The sequence below is a fragment of the Gymnoscopelus microlampas genome (genome assembly GCF_963454915.1).
Source record: "Gymnoscopelus microlampas genome assembly, chromosome: 8".
Lineage (NCBI taxonomy): Eukaryota > Metazoa > Chordata > Actinopteri > Myctophiformes > Myctophidae > Gymnoscopelus > Gymnoscopelus microlampas.
The window spans coordinates 678,624-694,682 of record NC_139945.1 but is presented as its reverse complement, the minus strand read 5'-3'; the positions used below and the strand labels follow the sequence as shown (position 1 = coordinate 694,682).

Sequence of the window (16,059 nt, the reverse complement as noted above, 5' to 3'; positions counted from 1 at the left end):
CCTAGTTAACCTAACTATAACCTAGTTAACCTAACTATAACCTAGTTAACCTAACTATAACCTAGTTAACTATCCTCTCCATCCTGCCTGTAGTTTAGTGACTGAGAGACACAGAAACACAGTTAGTTAACCTAACTATAACCTAGTTAACCTAACTATAACCTAGTTAACTATCCTCTCCATCCTGCCTGTAGCTTAGTGACTGAGAGACACAGAAACACAGTTAGTTAACCTAACTATAACCTAGTTAATCTAACTATAACCTAGTTAACTATCCTCTCCATCCTGCCTGTAGCTTAGTGACTGAGAGACACAGAAACACAGTTAGTTAACCTAACTATAACCTAGTTAACTATCCTCTCCATCCTGCCTGTAGTTTAGTGACTGAGAGACACAGAAACACAGTTAGTTAACCTAACTATAACCTAGTTAACCTAACTATAACCTAGTTAACTATCCTCTCCATCCTGCCTGTAGCTTAGTGACTGAGAGACACAGAAACACAGTTAGTTAACCTAACTATAACCTAGTTAATCTAACTATAACCTAGTTAACTATCCTCTCCATCCTGCCTGTAGCTTAGTGACTGAGAGACACAGAAACACAGTTAGTTAACCTAACTATAACCTAGTTAACTATCCTCTCCATCCTGCCTGTAGTTTAGTGGCTGAGAGACACAAACACACAGTTAGTTAACCTAACTATAACCTAACATAATCCACATAAGGAAACTGTCCATGTCATTGAAACGATATAAACTATAGACGCCAGGTGAACAAATGTTAATTCATAATAATAATAATATTAATAATCACCCAGGCTGTGTTTTCTGGTCTCCAGAGCGTCCTCTGTGGCAAACAACGTCTTTGGGAAACGGATGAAGATTTTAGATCTGAGAAAAAAACACTATAGATTAAAAAACATGCAATATTATACAATTATAAGTCCTGTGTGTGTATGTGTGTGTGTGTGTGTGTGTGTGTGTGTGTGTGTATGTGTGTGTGTGTGTGTGTGTGTGTGTGTGTGTGTGTGTGTGTGTGTGTGTGTGTGCGTGCGTGCGTGCGTGCGTGCGTGCGTGCGTGCGTGCGTGCGTGCGTGCGTGCGTGCGTGCGTGCGTGCGTGCGTGCGTGCGTGCGTGCGTGCGTGCGTGCGTGCGTGCGTGTGCGTGCGTGTGTGTGTGTGGCTGACCTGCCCAGTTTGTATTCTTCAGGCTTGTATCCCAGGTGTTTGACCAAAGTGGACACGCCCTCCACCAGCTTACCCTCCCACTTAGGCCAGGTGTCTGGACACAGTGATTTATACCTAGAGTACAAATTCTTTATTACTTTATCACATTATTACATCTGGACACAACGACTTATACCTAGAGTACAAATACTTTATTACTGCATTACATTATTACATCTGGACACAGTGATTTATACCTAAATGGTAAATGGTAAACCCTATGGTAACCCTAGCCTGGTAAACCCTCCCTCCGGAAATCTCATTTCCATTTGATTTCAGGAGTGAGTCTGGCATGAACGCCCTTTCTGCAATATTGGCTGTGTACGCCAAACTGACGAGCCTATCAGCGTCGTCGCACATCGTTCTGTGATTGACAGCGACAGCTGGCCAATCAGGTGGCGAGTACGAGTGAGCCCGAATGGGACCGAGTGCAGCCGACAAAAATGGAACGATCCGCCATTGTTTCTGTGGCCAGTTACTTTCGTTTTTAAAACGCTCTAAAACTTCTTTTTTGAGGCACGGAATTTACTTTTAAGATATCGTTTGGATAGGATTTAGTTGTTTAACTTCATATATGTGTTCAATTAATCATGACAGAGCCTATTTAAAAATGTAGAGAACCGGGAGGGGCGGGCAGTGCCACGCATTTATCCGAATAAGGCAACCTATTTTGGGCATGGCCGTCTCAAAAGTCCCATTGCGTCACATTAGTCTGGAGGTCTGCTGATTGGCTGGAGGGGAACAATGATCATTGGCTGAAGGGGTTGTCAGTCAACGGTATTACTCCCGTCCAACTCCAGCCCACAGCCAATATTGCAGAATGGGCGATCAGGCCAGACTCACTCCTGAAATCAAATGGAAATGAGATTTCCGGAGGGAGGGTTTACCAGGCTATAGTAACCCATGTAAAGATCTATTCTCTCCCTATCGGTTTACAACTCGTACGGCGCTGAGTCGACTAGCAGACCATCAGTCGGTCGGTGCGGGCACTCACTCCTGGAGGCGCTCGGGCGCGTCTCCTCGGCCTCAAGGTCTGCTGAGTCGGCGCGCCTCCGTCATGTACAATAACTATTATCACCATCTTGTGAGTTAAAAATACAGTGTTACTCTGCTCAGTTTGACTAACCGCTTCATTATCCAACCTGTCATAAAATACAGCGTTACTCTGCTCAGTTTGACTAACCGCTTCATTATCCAACCTGTTATACAATATTTCTCTCATATTATCCATTTTATTTTCAGCACTACTCAGCGTTTGCCTCGCATCAAAGCCCCGCCTCGCGCCTAATGTAGGTAGAGTACCTCTGTAGGAACATCTCATAGCGCCTCCTATAGGCGAAGCCGGCCCTCCTGACCCTCAGGTTATACGTAGGTATGTATATTCACCTGTTTCCTAGGCTGTGTGTTTTCCACTTCCTGTCGATTTCATTGGATATCATTAGTCATCTGACCGACTAACTGACAGACAGACAGTTAGTGTCTGGCTAGCAGAAAACAAACTGTCTCTCCACCTCGGCAAAACTGAGTCCATTCTTTTTGGGTCAAATGCCAAACTAAAGAAGTCCCCTGGGTTTAAAGTGGTGGTAGGTGACTGTGAAGTCACAACAAAGGAATCCATTACTTATTTGGGGTGCATTCTGGATAACAAGCCATCAGGAGAGAGTATGGCTCTAAAAGTAGTCTCAAAGGTAAGCCAAATAACTAAGTTTTTAGCTAGAATATCCAATCTTTTAGACACAAACACCCTAAAAACCCTGGCAGGGGCCCTTGTACAATGTCACTTTGACTATGCGTGTACATCCTGGTACACTGGCATTTCTATGGGCCTAAAGAAAAAACTTCAGACCTCTCAAAATAAATTGGTTAGAGTGATCTTGAAGTTGCATCCTAGAACTCATCTCCTCCATGCTCATTTCACCAGTCTTGGGTGGCTTAGAGTAGAGGAGAGAGTATCCCAGTTTAAAATGTGCTTGGTTCACAAAATTAGAAGTAATGCAGCGCCCAATTACTTCTGTGACTATTTTAACAAGGTCAGTGATACTCACAGCCATTTCACCAGGGGGAGCCCTACTGATTTTAAGCCCTACAAATTTCCCACCAATCTGGGAAAAACATCATTCCTTTACTCAGCAGCAGTTCAATGGAATGATTTGCCTTCCAGCCTCAAATTGACTGGTTCTTTTGACAATTTTAAAATGGCATTAAAGAGATGGTTGGCCATTAACATGATGTAACTTTTAAACAAAAACATTTAGATGTTTTTAAAAGTAAAAAAGAGAGAGGGATCTTAGTTTTTGTTTAGTTGATGTTTAGTCTTCTGTTTGTCCTTTTAGAATTTGTAAGTTTTATTTGGCCTTGTTTTATGTTTTTTATGTTATTATATTGTATTGTATTGTATTGTTGCTCCCTATGTCCCCTTTCCCAAAGGACCACAATAGAAACAAGCCTACGGGCTTTCTTGTGTTTTTTATCCTTTTGAATTTTAATATTCAATAAACTAATCAATCAATCAATCAAAAAAACTGTTTAATTAAATTTCATTGGATCAAATCGACAGGAAGTGGAAAACACACAGTGTAGGAAACGGGTAAATACAGTAGGTAGGTAGGTCTATAGGTAGGTTACCTCTGTAGGAACATCTCATAGCGCCTTCTATAGGCGAAGCCGGCCCTCCTGACCCTCAGGTTATAAGTAGGTATGTATATACAGTAGGTATGTATATACAGTAGGTATGTATATACAGTAGGTAGGTCTATAGATAGGTAGGTTACCTCTGTAGGAACATCTCATAGCGCCTCCTATAGGCGAAGCCGGCCCTCCTGACCCTCAGGTTCTCCATCAGACCCAGGTACTTGACCTGGTGACGGATCAGCACCTCATCAAAGCGGCCTGCAGGGGGAGACACACACAGCAAAGAGTGTCTGAACATAACATGAACACAACACTGATGACAGCTGTCTGTCACACACGTCTATGAACATATCTATGAACTCTATGAACAAAGTGTAATCTACAACACAATGTTATACTGATGTAGTGGGGGTCCCTGCTTCATCTGTCTCTCAGCTAAGGGGTCCCTGCTTCATCTGTCTCTCTCAGCTAAGGGGTCCCTGCTTCATCTGTCTCTCTCAGCTAAGGGGTCCCTGCTTCATCTCTCTCTCAGCTAAGGGGTCCCTGCTTCATCTGTCTCTCTCAGCTAAGGGGTCCCTGCTTCATCTGTCTCTCTCAGCTAAGGGGTCCCTGCTTCATCTGTCTCTCTCAGCTAAGGGGTCCCTGCTTCATCTGTCTCTCTCAGCTAAGGGGTCCCTGCTTCATCTGTCTCTCAGCTAAGGGGGTCATTGGCTTGAAAAACCTTGAAGACCCCTGATTTAAACCATATACTATCAACATAATAATAATAATATGTCCATTGAAACTATAGGATGTCAATGTAAACATTGAACGTAGCATTAGTCTAAATCATAGATTCTCAAAGTGGGGTCCGGGGACCCCCAGGGGTACTTGAGGGGGTTCCGGGGGGTCCCCAGCTAAATGATAGATAGAAACCAAATGGACCCTTATGGGTCTGTAACTCTGAGAGTGTCCAAATGGAACCAAATGGACCCTAACCCTGGTTCCATTTGTACACTCTCAGAGTTAAATTAACATTGATTTTACAATATGAATTGGGGTCCCAGAGATAGAAATGCCATTAAATGGGGGTCCGTAGCCCTAATGCATGTCAAACTGGGGGGTCCTTGAAATTAAAATGGTTGAGAATCACTGCTAGAGAGCCGTAAAAATCTTCTCTTATGGGGGGTCCCTGGCTTATCTTTTCAAATGGGGGTCCGCGGGCTAATAAGTGCCAATTTGGGGGTCCTTGACATGAAAAAGTTTGAGAACCACTGGTCTAAATAACATGTTATCTACGTTACATTGTAACCTTTACATATAAGACCTCATGGTGGTCAAAGCTAGGCAGTGTTGTGCCAGATGGGAAATGTTCAATTATTATCGTACACAGCCAAACAAGGTGTAAATAAATTTCACAGAAAAAATGCGTATTAATTCAAGAAACAACCTGGTTTGAGACTCATATGAGATACAATCAGACAACTTCCTGGACCTTACACACATAAAAGCTTGAAACTGGACTGGAAAGACGTGACCGGTGTTTTTAATGTCTCCAGGTACTGATCTAGGGTCAGATTTACTGATTTCCTGACTTATTTTGAAAAGACAAAATCGGATCCAACCGGAATCAGCAGCCAGAGGATTTTTGGGGCGAAATGATCGTACATTTGGGCATTTTTTTAATTATTGATCGAACATCGTACAGATAGTACAAATAGGATAATTATGGTACATCTGGTAACACTGAGGCTAGGTCTAGTGCTACGGGCTGTATTATGTAAATTGAGCAAAGCAAACATTTAGGAGAACAAACCAAACTAAACGCTAAGCGTCACAAAGTGGAAAACAGCCGTTAGTCTGTAGGAGTGAGTGAGAGATGAATGAACACAGACTGTATTGAACACACAGACAAAAGACTGAGTGTTCTACGGACGCTAACAAACAACATGCTAACAGTTACAGCTAGCCGCACACAGCTGCTATTGATGTGAACTGTAGACTGGACACACAGTGGCTTTTATAGCAATTATAAAAGCAATTAAAGATAAACCACTGTAGAGTAGACACACTGTGTATTACACACTTTTATTATGAACTAATGTTAATTAAGATATCAATTAACTCATGTTAATTAAGTGAAACAATACCCGATACCAGCAAATCACACTACAGTATTAATCTGATTGTATACCATGTTATGTAGACTATATTCAAATATAATTAATCATATTTTAACCATGATATATAGACTAAATTTAAATATAATTAATCAGATTTGATAACATGCTATTGTAGGCTAAAATAAAATAATGAATCAGATTTTAAAGGCCAAACTGTGGCCACACTTGCAGAAACAGCAAACAGGCAGAAATATCTAATAATTCAGCTCTAAATGCATCAACTGAAAATGAATAGAAATGGGTTGAATTTGCATCCAAGCAATAGATCCATTGACTTTTCTTTTGCTTTGTGTTGACAAATGTTGGGCACATGAATATTTTATCTGTAGTATTGTAATGGGATTTAGCATGAAGAATAAGACATTCTAATAACATATAAACAGGCTTTAGTTCCGTGTAAGTCTGCCTCTGAGCAGACGTGAGAAAGAGCGGGAAAACGGGGTAAAAGATTGAACCAGAAATTAGAAAGCTGTGTGGTCATGTGACCTTAAATCTAATAAACATCCATCATTTACACCTGGCTGTGAAGTAGGGAAGCTCATGGAGAGACAAAAAAATAAAAACTGTCCAAGTACAATGACTGTTATATCACAGCAAACGTACCCACGTCTATTTGATGGATAAAACCATGTGAATACTTTAGCAAAGGTATTGTCTTCATTTAAATATTATTCCAGACAGTTTAGTCTATAAATGGTGGCTGTGGGGTCAAATTAACCAAATGAACCAAATGAACCAATGGGTAAATTGAGCCAATTATTGTAATATTAATCACTATTCATATTCTGTATTATTTCTTTGCAACCCAAAGTATGCTGAATGACATTTCACTGTATTGTCCGATTCACTGCCTTTTGCCATTATTTTAATGTTGTTTTATGCTTCTGCTTTTCTTTGTTGCTTTGTTGTTAAATGAGTTGTGACATATTGTAATGTGATTCAAATGTTTGTTATCAGGGCGTCCTTTGAAAAAAGAGAGCTTGCTCTCAATGGGTTTCCCTGAATAAATAAAGGAAAAAGAAAGAAAGAAAGATCTACTGTAATCTGTATATTGAAACTATACACACTATAGGATATAGATCTACAAATGAACCTGGCATCTGTCTACATGACATGATATCTACATTAACATTTTTACCATTGCATTAGACTGCAAGGTCATCAAGGCTAGGTCTAGTGCTACAAGTCTACAGGTACAAGTACAAGTCTTTGGGCTATTCAAAAATAGCAGATCTACAAGCTCATAGTGCGGCACCGAGTGCCGCACTATGAGCTTGTAGATCTGCTATTTTTGAGAAATCGTGAAAGTGTGCGCACATCTTTGAATATACATATTTTTAATTTATTTTATTAACTCCAATCTTTGCCTCTGGGGGGTCCCTGGAACAACATATTTTGAGATGGGGGTCGGCGGCCAAATACATATCATTTTGGGGGTCCTTGACATGAAAAAGTTTGAGAACCACTGATATAGAAACATAGGTTTTTTCAGAAAACTGTTAGGATTTAGAAGACATTTTGCAGAATCGGAACCTCAGGCCTCAATGGGTTAAGGCAGGGGTCTTCAACAGGGGGTCCGGGACCCCTAGGGGGGTCCTCGGAGTTACTACAGGGGGTCCGCCAAAATCTTTGCGTGATATATATATTTTTTCCCTCAACTTGAACCCTAGCATCCCTATTCTGAAGAGAACTTTAGCCAAAACGTTGTGAGCTTGTAGATCGGCTATTTTTTGGCAAAGAGGTAAGTATACAAAGAAAAGTTTTTCTATTTTATACAATGTAGAGGGGGTCCCTGCTTCATCTCTCTTTCAGTTAGGGGGTCCTTGGCCTGAAAAGGTTGAAGACCCCTGGGTTAAGGTTAGGGTTAGGGTTAGTTTAGGGTTAGGGTTAGTTTAGGGTTAGGGTTAGTTTAGGGTTAGGGTTAGTTTAGGGTTAGGGTTAGTTTAGGGTTAGGGTTAGTTTAGGGTTAGGGTTAGTTTAGGGTTAAGGTTAGGTTTAGTTTAGGGTTCTTACCTGCTTGTTTGGAGTCATTGGGTTTGATACAGCGGACGTAGGACGGCTCCTTAGACATCAGGATCTCCATTAGTTTCGCCAGACTGGCTTTGAACTGTGTGGCTGCCTATAGGGCAGACACAACCACTAATATTAATAATAAATAACTATAAACTACTTATAAATACACTAACTGACTGCCTATAGGGCAGACACAACCACTAATATTAATAATAAATAACTATAAACTACTTATAAAAACACTAACTAACAGTCTGGATGGCAGACACAAGCACTAATTAATATTAAATAAATATAAACTATAAATAAATAATCAAGGGATGAAATGCTGGGTAAAAAAACATCAGAGTCAAAATCAGAATGAGGGTGTAAACAAGAGAGAGAGAGTCTGACTGACTGGTCCCACTGACCAGCCTCTGTGTGTGTGTGTGTGTGTGTGTGTGTGTGTGTGTGTGTGTGTGTGTGTGTGTGTGTGTGTGTGTGTGAAGGGCAGATATTTGTCAGGACATTCTCCAGCCTGTAGGAAGATGGAGAGAATCCCCATCATTCTGCCCACCGGACGGACAGGGAGACACTGTGTGTGTGTGTGTGTGTGTGTGTGTGTGTGTGTGTGTGTGTGTGTGTGTGTGTGTGTGTGTGTGTGTGTGTGTGTGTGTGTGTGTTCACAGCACACAAAGGCCCTCATTTATCAATGAAGTGTAAAAACAGCTTATATTTGACCTTACGCCAAAGTCCAAGTGACATTTATCAAGCCTTCCTCTACAGCCAATCCTATCGTCCATTTGGTCTGAGCGTTGATACATGTGACGTCATTTAATTAACACGCCCCTTAACTATGCTCCAAACGCCCCCATGTTACCTTCATGTTACCACATGAACAACCAGAACACCACCAATACATAGTATGGAGAAGAGTTTCCCCCCCTCCCACCTTACTGCCTGTCAAGTCTCTCTCTCACACACACACACACACACACACACACACACACGGACGGAGGAGACACACACACACACGCACACACACACACACGGACGGACGGACGGACGGACGGACGGACGGAGACACACACACACACACACACACACACACACACGGACGGACGGACGGACGGAGACACACACACACACACACACACACACACACACGGACGGACGGACGAACGGACGGAGACACACACACACACACACACACACACACACACACACACACACACACACAAGCCCAACTGTGTCTTTCATGTAATCCGTAACGGTACAATCTTTATCAAGTAGGATAGTGGCCCATACATGAATGACAGATTATGACACCAATCACATATAGCTACACTAAAATAAAACAGTCATGTATTCCCTGTGAGACTGGGGCTGCAGTGAGTCCTGTGTCGCCACGTTAATGAGAGATAACCTGGCCTGGAGAGGCACTCATAATGTGAACGTTTATGGAGTGACTGATGAATGAATGCATAAACATTAATGGATGAAGGCTGGTGTGTGTTGGGACGGTTATAAAAGTCCAATCTCCTGCGATGGTCCAAATGAATCCACAGCATGAAGAATAACCACAAAATTGTATATATTATATCCATTTAAATCGTTTGTCTGGCTGTGTTTATAAACAAACACAGCAGATCGACCAGCAGAGATCAGCAGAGAGCGGAGATCGACCTCTGCGCTCTCTCTCTCTCGGTCCAAACGTCCAAACGTCATATCCGGCTGCGTATTTCTGCCGCTCTTCCACAGGCCATCTTATCTTAACTTAGCTTATGATGGGGTTTCAGATCGTTGGTAAACACAACGACGATCACTGTTCGTCATCCAGACTAAAGAAAATGGAACCGGAACTTTCCGTTCGTGTTTTATACTGTGTGAAAAAAAATGTTTTTTTCCCTATTTTGGCCTAAAATCAAATCTTTAAGATAAAACCGAGAACCGGAATCGAAACCCCAATGAATCTGCATCCGGGTGAGTGTGAAGTGAACAAAAAGAGAAACTGATGGTGAAAAATACACAGAACAGCGCGATCACCGATTGAACAATGAAAAAGCTATCGGCGTGTCTAACGCGTCGACGGCCAAGTGGACCAAGTAGCGATTGACTCGAAAACGCGTCGACGGCAGTCAAAGAGTTAAAGACGTTTGTTTAAATGAGTTTATAACATGTTATATTTTACATTTATTAGTGTAGATATATATACATGTTGGAGTGGATAACATGTGTCCAGATGCCTGTCAGACAGTCACAATCACAACAAGACAATGCTGCTCCACAGGTATAAGTAGAACAAACGGGTGTAGCCAACGTCAACAACTGCAACTCAATGTCAGGATATATTGATAAATGCAGAAAGTTGCGGTGATCTCACCGTACGCCCATTATTTGGTCTGCACCGCGTTGATAAATGAGGGCCAGTGTGTGTGTGTGTGTGTGTGTGTGTGTGCGTCTCTCTCACGGTTTCAGGGCGTTTCCGATCTGTAAGCTCCTCCTTCTCAAAGCACTGGTTCAGGATCTTGTTCTCCGACATACACATCACCTACACACACACACACACACACACACACACACACACACACACACACACACACACACACACACACACACACACACACACACACACACACAATAAGGATAGGCAATGCTTGTATATCATTGTTAGTCTTTAAATGTTTGGATGAATTGAATACACACACACGTGACCTTAATGGAAACAAGTCACAGTGCTTTCTTGGGTTTTAATCCTTTTAGCATCCTTTGTATGGAACTGTACCTCTGTGTGTTTAGACACACTGTTAACTATTCAATCAATCAATCAATCAAAATAAATCCAGCTTCTAAAGGAAGTGAAAGGAAGCAGTGATTAGACTGTGATTAGTCTGTCATAGGAAGTAAGGGTTTATTTAGTTTTTACATGGATGCATGATATATAATTTATTGGTTTGTCCACCAGAGAGTAAATATGCTTATATAACATTTATAGAATCTTACTGCAGTTATGTGAAGACCCAAATCTTCAGTCATTTTTGTTGTTTTGTTTTGTTTTGACTAAACTGCCCACAAAACGTTCGGAAACTCAACTTCGGTCGATTATTTCTCCCCTTTAAATAATACCAATTGGTATTGTGTTGATATAGTATATCTTTTTTTTTCCCCGTTTAGCTGTGTTGCTCATTCCACAAATGTGTGATCCTTACAAGCTGTACCTCGTTGTAAAGGTGACTTAAGGCCACGTTTAGATGAGGACACCATGGATTAAAGCAACATTAAATCTCACGACTGAAAATGTCCTAATGTGTGATTTGTGAAACCGTGTGTCACACACACTAGCGCCGATTCCTAAACAAATCAACAGTCAAATTTGGATGCTTTAGTAATAGTGTTCCTGCTGTTCTACATACTGCCAACCATGTGAAGAAATCACAGATTCAGGCTTTAACCTTTATCCGAGACGATTAAGATATTATGGAAGATGCTTCTGAACATATTGCTAGTTTGACCACTTCAAATGCTCTAATCTTAAAATAACCGAAAATAGCCTTTCTACAAGCTCTCAATGCGTCGCAGACGCATTGAGAGCTTGTAGATCGGCTATTTTTGCTGCGCAACATGCTTCCATAGAAGACATTCTGGCTTCCATGGAATCCACATGACTGAAATCAGTCTTGGCGACTGAGAACTTTAATCCATGGGACACTCTCTAGTGAAAACGTCAACGTGTCGTTGCGTTCTCACTTTTTATTTAGCATTTAGACGGTGACTCACCACTGATTGAAAAGGGTTTTGGGCTTGTTTTTAAAGTGTAGTTACTTTTGGGGTTTTTGATTGTATTATTGTTTAAACAGTTCTCAGACATGTGCATGTCAAATGATTGTATTTCTTCGCAGACCCCCATCTGAATGAATAAATATATATGGTGAAAATAGCCGATCTACAAGCTCACAGTGAGCTTGTACATCTGCTATTTTCAAAAAGATCTTGAAAAGAAATAGTGAAATAATACTTGGAATTTAACCCTATGATATATTGATATCATAATGATGTAATTGTATCATAATTAGTTATCATTAGTTAATGATCAAAATGAGTCTAAAGTCTCACCTCCTTCAGGTTCCGGAAGAGAAGGTCATTGTTCTTGTCCAAAAATCCTGGAGAGAAAGACTAATATCATTATTATTATTATTATTATTATCATCATCATCATTATTATTACTAGTAGTAGTATTATTAAAGAAGTAGTTCACCCAAAACATTACTTATTTTCTATCAATTACATAACCCATGAAGCCTTGAATTCATGGAGATTTATTTGTTTTTGTCGCATTCTAAGACTGTAATTTGATGACCAACAAATTATTGTTGTAGGAATGCGACAAAAAATAAATACGTAGAGAAGAGTCTAGGACGAGCGTTGTCCAGGGTGTTTTAGAGAAGAGAGAAGAGTCTAGGACGTGTGGAGCGTTGTCCAGAGTGTTTTAGAGAAGAGAGAAGAGTCTGGGACATGTGGAGCGTTGTCCAGAGTGTTTTAGGGAAGAGAGAAGAGTCTAGGACGTGTGGAGCGTTGTCCAGGGTGTTTTAGAGAAGAGAGAAGAGTCTGGGACATGTGGAGCGTTGTCCAGAGTGTTTTAGAGAAGAGAGAAGAGTGTAAGACATGTGGAGCGTTGTCCAGGGTGTTTTAGAGAAGAGAGAAGAGTCTAGGACGTGTGGAGCGTTGTCCAGAGTGTTTTAGAGAAGAGAGAAGAGTCTAGGACATGTCGAGCGTTGTCCAGGGTGTTTTAGAGAAGAGAGAAGAGTCTAGGACGTGTGGAGCGTTGTCCAGAGTGTTTTAGAGAAGAGAGAAGAGTCTAGGACGTGTGGAGCATTGTCCAGGGTGTTTTAGAGAAGAGTCTGGGACATGTGGAGCGTTGTCCAGAGTGTTTTAGAGAAGAGAGAAGAGTGTAGGACATGTGGAGCGTTGTCCAGGGTGTTTTAGAGAAGAGAGAAGAGTCTAGGACGTGTGGAGCGTTGTCCAGAGTGTTTTAGAAAAGAGAAAAGAGTCTAGGACGTGTGGAGCGTTGTCCAGCGTGTTTTAGAGAAGAGAGAAGAGTCTAGGACGCGTGGAGCGTTGTCCAGAGTTTTTTAGAGAAGAGAGACGAGTCTAGGACGCGTGGAGCGTTGTCCAGAGTGTTTTAGAGAAGAGAGAAGAGTCTAGGACGCGTGGAGCGTTGTCCAGAGTGTTTTAGAGAAGAGAGAAGAGTCTAGGACGCGTGGAGCGTTGTCCAGGGTGTTTTAGAGAAGAGAGAAGAGTCTAGGACGCATGGAGCGTTGTCCAGAGTGTTTTAGAGAAGAGAGAAGAGTCTAGGACGCGTGGAGCGTTGTCCAGAGTGTTTTAGAGAAGAGAGAAGAGTGTAGGACGTGTGGAGCGTTGTCCAGGGTGTTTTAGAGAAGAGAGAAGAGTCTAGGACGTGTGGAGCGTTGTCCAGAGTGTTTTAGAGAAGAGAGAAGAGTCTAGGACGTGTGGAGCGTTGTCCAGAGTGTTTTAGAGAAGAGAGAAGCGTCTAGGACGTGTGGAGCGTTGTCCAGAGTGTTTTAGAGAAGAGATAAGAGTCTAGGACGTGTGGAGCGTTGTCCAGGGTGTTTTAGAGAAGAGAGAAGAGTCTAGGACGTGTGGAGCGTTGTCCAGGGTGTTTTAGAGAAGAGAGAAGAGTCTAGGACGTGTGAAGCGTTGTCCAGAGTGTTTTAGAGAAGAGATAAGACTCTAGGACGTGTGGAGCGTTATCCAGGGTGTTTTAGAGAAGAGAGAAGAGTCTAGGACGTGTGGAGCGTTATCCAGAGTGTTTTAGAGAAGAGAGAAGAGTCTAGGACGTGTGGAGCGTTGTCCAGGGTGTTTTAGAGAAGAGTCTGGGACATGTGGAGCGTTGTCCAGAGTGTTTTAGAGAAGAGAGAAGGGTGTAGGACATGTGGAGCGTTGTCCAGGGTGTTCTAGAGAAGAGAGAAGAGTCTAGGACGTGTGGAGCGTTGTCCAGAGTGTTTTAGAAAAGAGAAAAGAGTCTAGGACGTGTGGAGCGTTGTCCAGAGTGTTTTAGAGAAGAGAGAAGAGTCTAGGACGCGTGGAGCGTTGTCCAGAGTTTTTTAGAGAAGAGAGACGAGTCTAGGACGCGTGGAGCGTTGTCCAGAGTGTTTTAGAGAAGAGAGAAGAGTCTAGGACGCGTGGAGCGTTGTCCAGAGTGTTTTAGAGAAGAGAGAAGAGTCTAGGACGCGTGGAGCGTTGTCCAGGGTGTTTTAGAGAAGAGAGAAGAGTCTAGGACGCATGGAGCGTTGTCCAGAGTGTTTTAGAGAAGAGAGAAGAGTCTAGGACGCGTGGAGCGTTGTCCAGAGTGTTTTAGAGAAGAGAGAAGAGTGTAGGACGTGTGGAGCGTTGTCCAGGGTGTTTTAGAGAAGAGAGAAGAGTCTAGGACGTGTGGAGCGTTGTCCAGAGTGTTTTAGAGAAGAGAGAAGAGTCTAGGACGTGTGGAGCGTTGTCCAGAGTGTTTTAGAGAAGAGAGAAGCGTCTAGGACGTGTGGAGCGTTGTCCAGAGTGTTTTAGAGAAGAGAGAAGAGTCTAGGACGTGTGGAGCGTTGTCCAGGGTGTTTTAGAGAAGAGAGAAGAGTCTAGGACGTGTGGAGCGTTGTCCAGGGTGTTTTAGAGAAGAGAGAAGAGTCTAGGACGTGTGAAGCGTTGTCCAGAGTGTTTTAGAGAAGAGTCTAGGACGTGTGGAGCGTTGTCCAGGGTGTTTTAGAGAAGAGAGAAGAGTCTAGGACGTGTGGAGCGTTATCCAGAGTGTTTTAGAGAAGAGAGAAGAGTCTAGGACGTGTGGAGCGTTGTCCAGGGTGTTTTAGAGAAGAGAGAATAGTCTAGGACGTGTGGAGCGTTGTCCAGAGTGTTTTAGAAAAGAGAAAAGAGTCTAGGACGTGTGGAGCGTTGTCCAGAGTGTTTTAGAGAAGAGAGAAGAGTCTAGGACGCGTGGAGCGTTGTCCAGAGTTTTTTAGAGAAGAGAGACGAGTCTAGGACGCGTGGAGCGTTGTCCAGAGTGTTTTAGAGAAGAGAGAAGAGTCTAGGACGCGTGGAGCGTTGTCCAGAGTGTTTTAGAGAAGAGAGAAGAGTCTAGGACGCGTGGAGCATTGTCCAGGGTGTTTTAGAGAAGAGAGAAGAGTCTAGGACGCACGGAGCGTTGTCCAGAGTGTTTGCGTTGTCCAGAGTGTTTTAGAGAAGAGAGAAGAGTCTAGGACGTGTGGAGCGTTGTCCAGGGTGTTTTAGAGAAGAGAGAAGAGTCTAGGACGTGTGGAGCGTTGTCCAGGGTGTTTTAGAGAAGAGAGAAGAGTCTAGGACGTGTGAAGCGTTGTCCAGGGTGTTTTAGAGAAGAGAGAAGAGTCTAGGACGTGTGGAGCGTTGTCCAGGGTGTTTTAGAGAAGAGAGAAGAGTCTAGGACGTGTGGAGCGTTATCCAGAGTGTTTTAGAGAAGAGAGAAGAGTCTAGGACGTGTGGAGCGTTGTCCAGGGTGTTTTAGAGAAGAGAGAATAGTCTAGGACGTGTGGAGCGTTGTCCAGGGTGTTTTAGAGAAGAGAGAAGAGTCTAGGACGTGTGGAGCGTTGTCCAGAGTGTTTTAGAGAAGAGAGAAGAGTCTAGGACGTGTGGAGCGTTGTCCAGAGTGTTTTAGAGAAGAGAGAAGAGTGTAGCTTTTGAGTAATGTCATTGTGCTTCTCCTCCAATGGTGATATATGTCTGCTGTATACTTTTTCTCTGAGAAGCATTGTGTTTTTGTTTTGTTTCTGTTTCTAATTATTGAATGTTTTTTGCTGTTTTTTTTATTTATGCTGCATGTTAAGCACTTTGTGAGTCCTCTCTGTGAAAAGTGCTATACAAATAAAATTTACTTACTTACTTACTAGGACATGTGGAGCGTTGTCCAGGGTGTTTTAGAGAAGAGAGAAGAGTCTAGGACGTGTGGAGCGTTGTCCAGGGTGTTTTAGAGAAGAGTGAAGAGTCTAGGACGTGTGGAGCGTTGTCCAGAGTGTT

General features: G+C 42.5%; 1 protein-coding gene across 2 annotated transcripts in view; it reads right to left on the bottom strand.

Annotated features, from left to right (window-relative positions):
• The window catches only part of LOC311049883 (unconventional myosin-Ic-like), a 117,109-nt gene that overhangs the window by 13,869 nt on the left and 87,181 nt on the right, over nt 1-16,059 (bottom strand). For both annotated transcript variants that reach the window (XM_084063790.1, XM_084063791.1), the window contains exons 16-21: nt 12,126-12,172; nt 10,483-10,563; nt 8,034-8,139; nt 3,999-4,116; nt 1,189-1,302; nt 816-892 (exon numbers count right to left, since the gene is read on the bottom strand). In XM_084063790.1, coding sequence (XP_083919916.1) covers nt 816-892; nt 1,189-1,302; nt 3,999-4,116; nt 8,034-8,139; nt 10,483-10,563; nt 12,126-12,172 — 543 coding nt within the window. The remainder of the gene's footprint in view (nt 1-815; nt 893-1,188; nt 1,303-3,998; nt 4,117-8,033; nt 8,140-10,482; nt 10,564-12,125; nt 12,173-16,059) is intronic.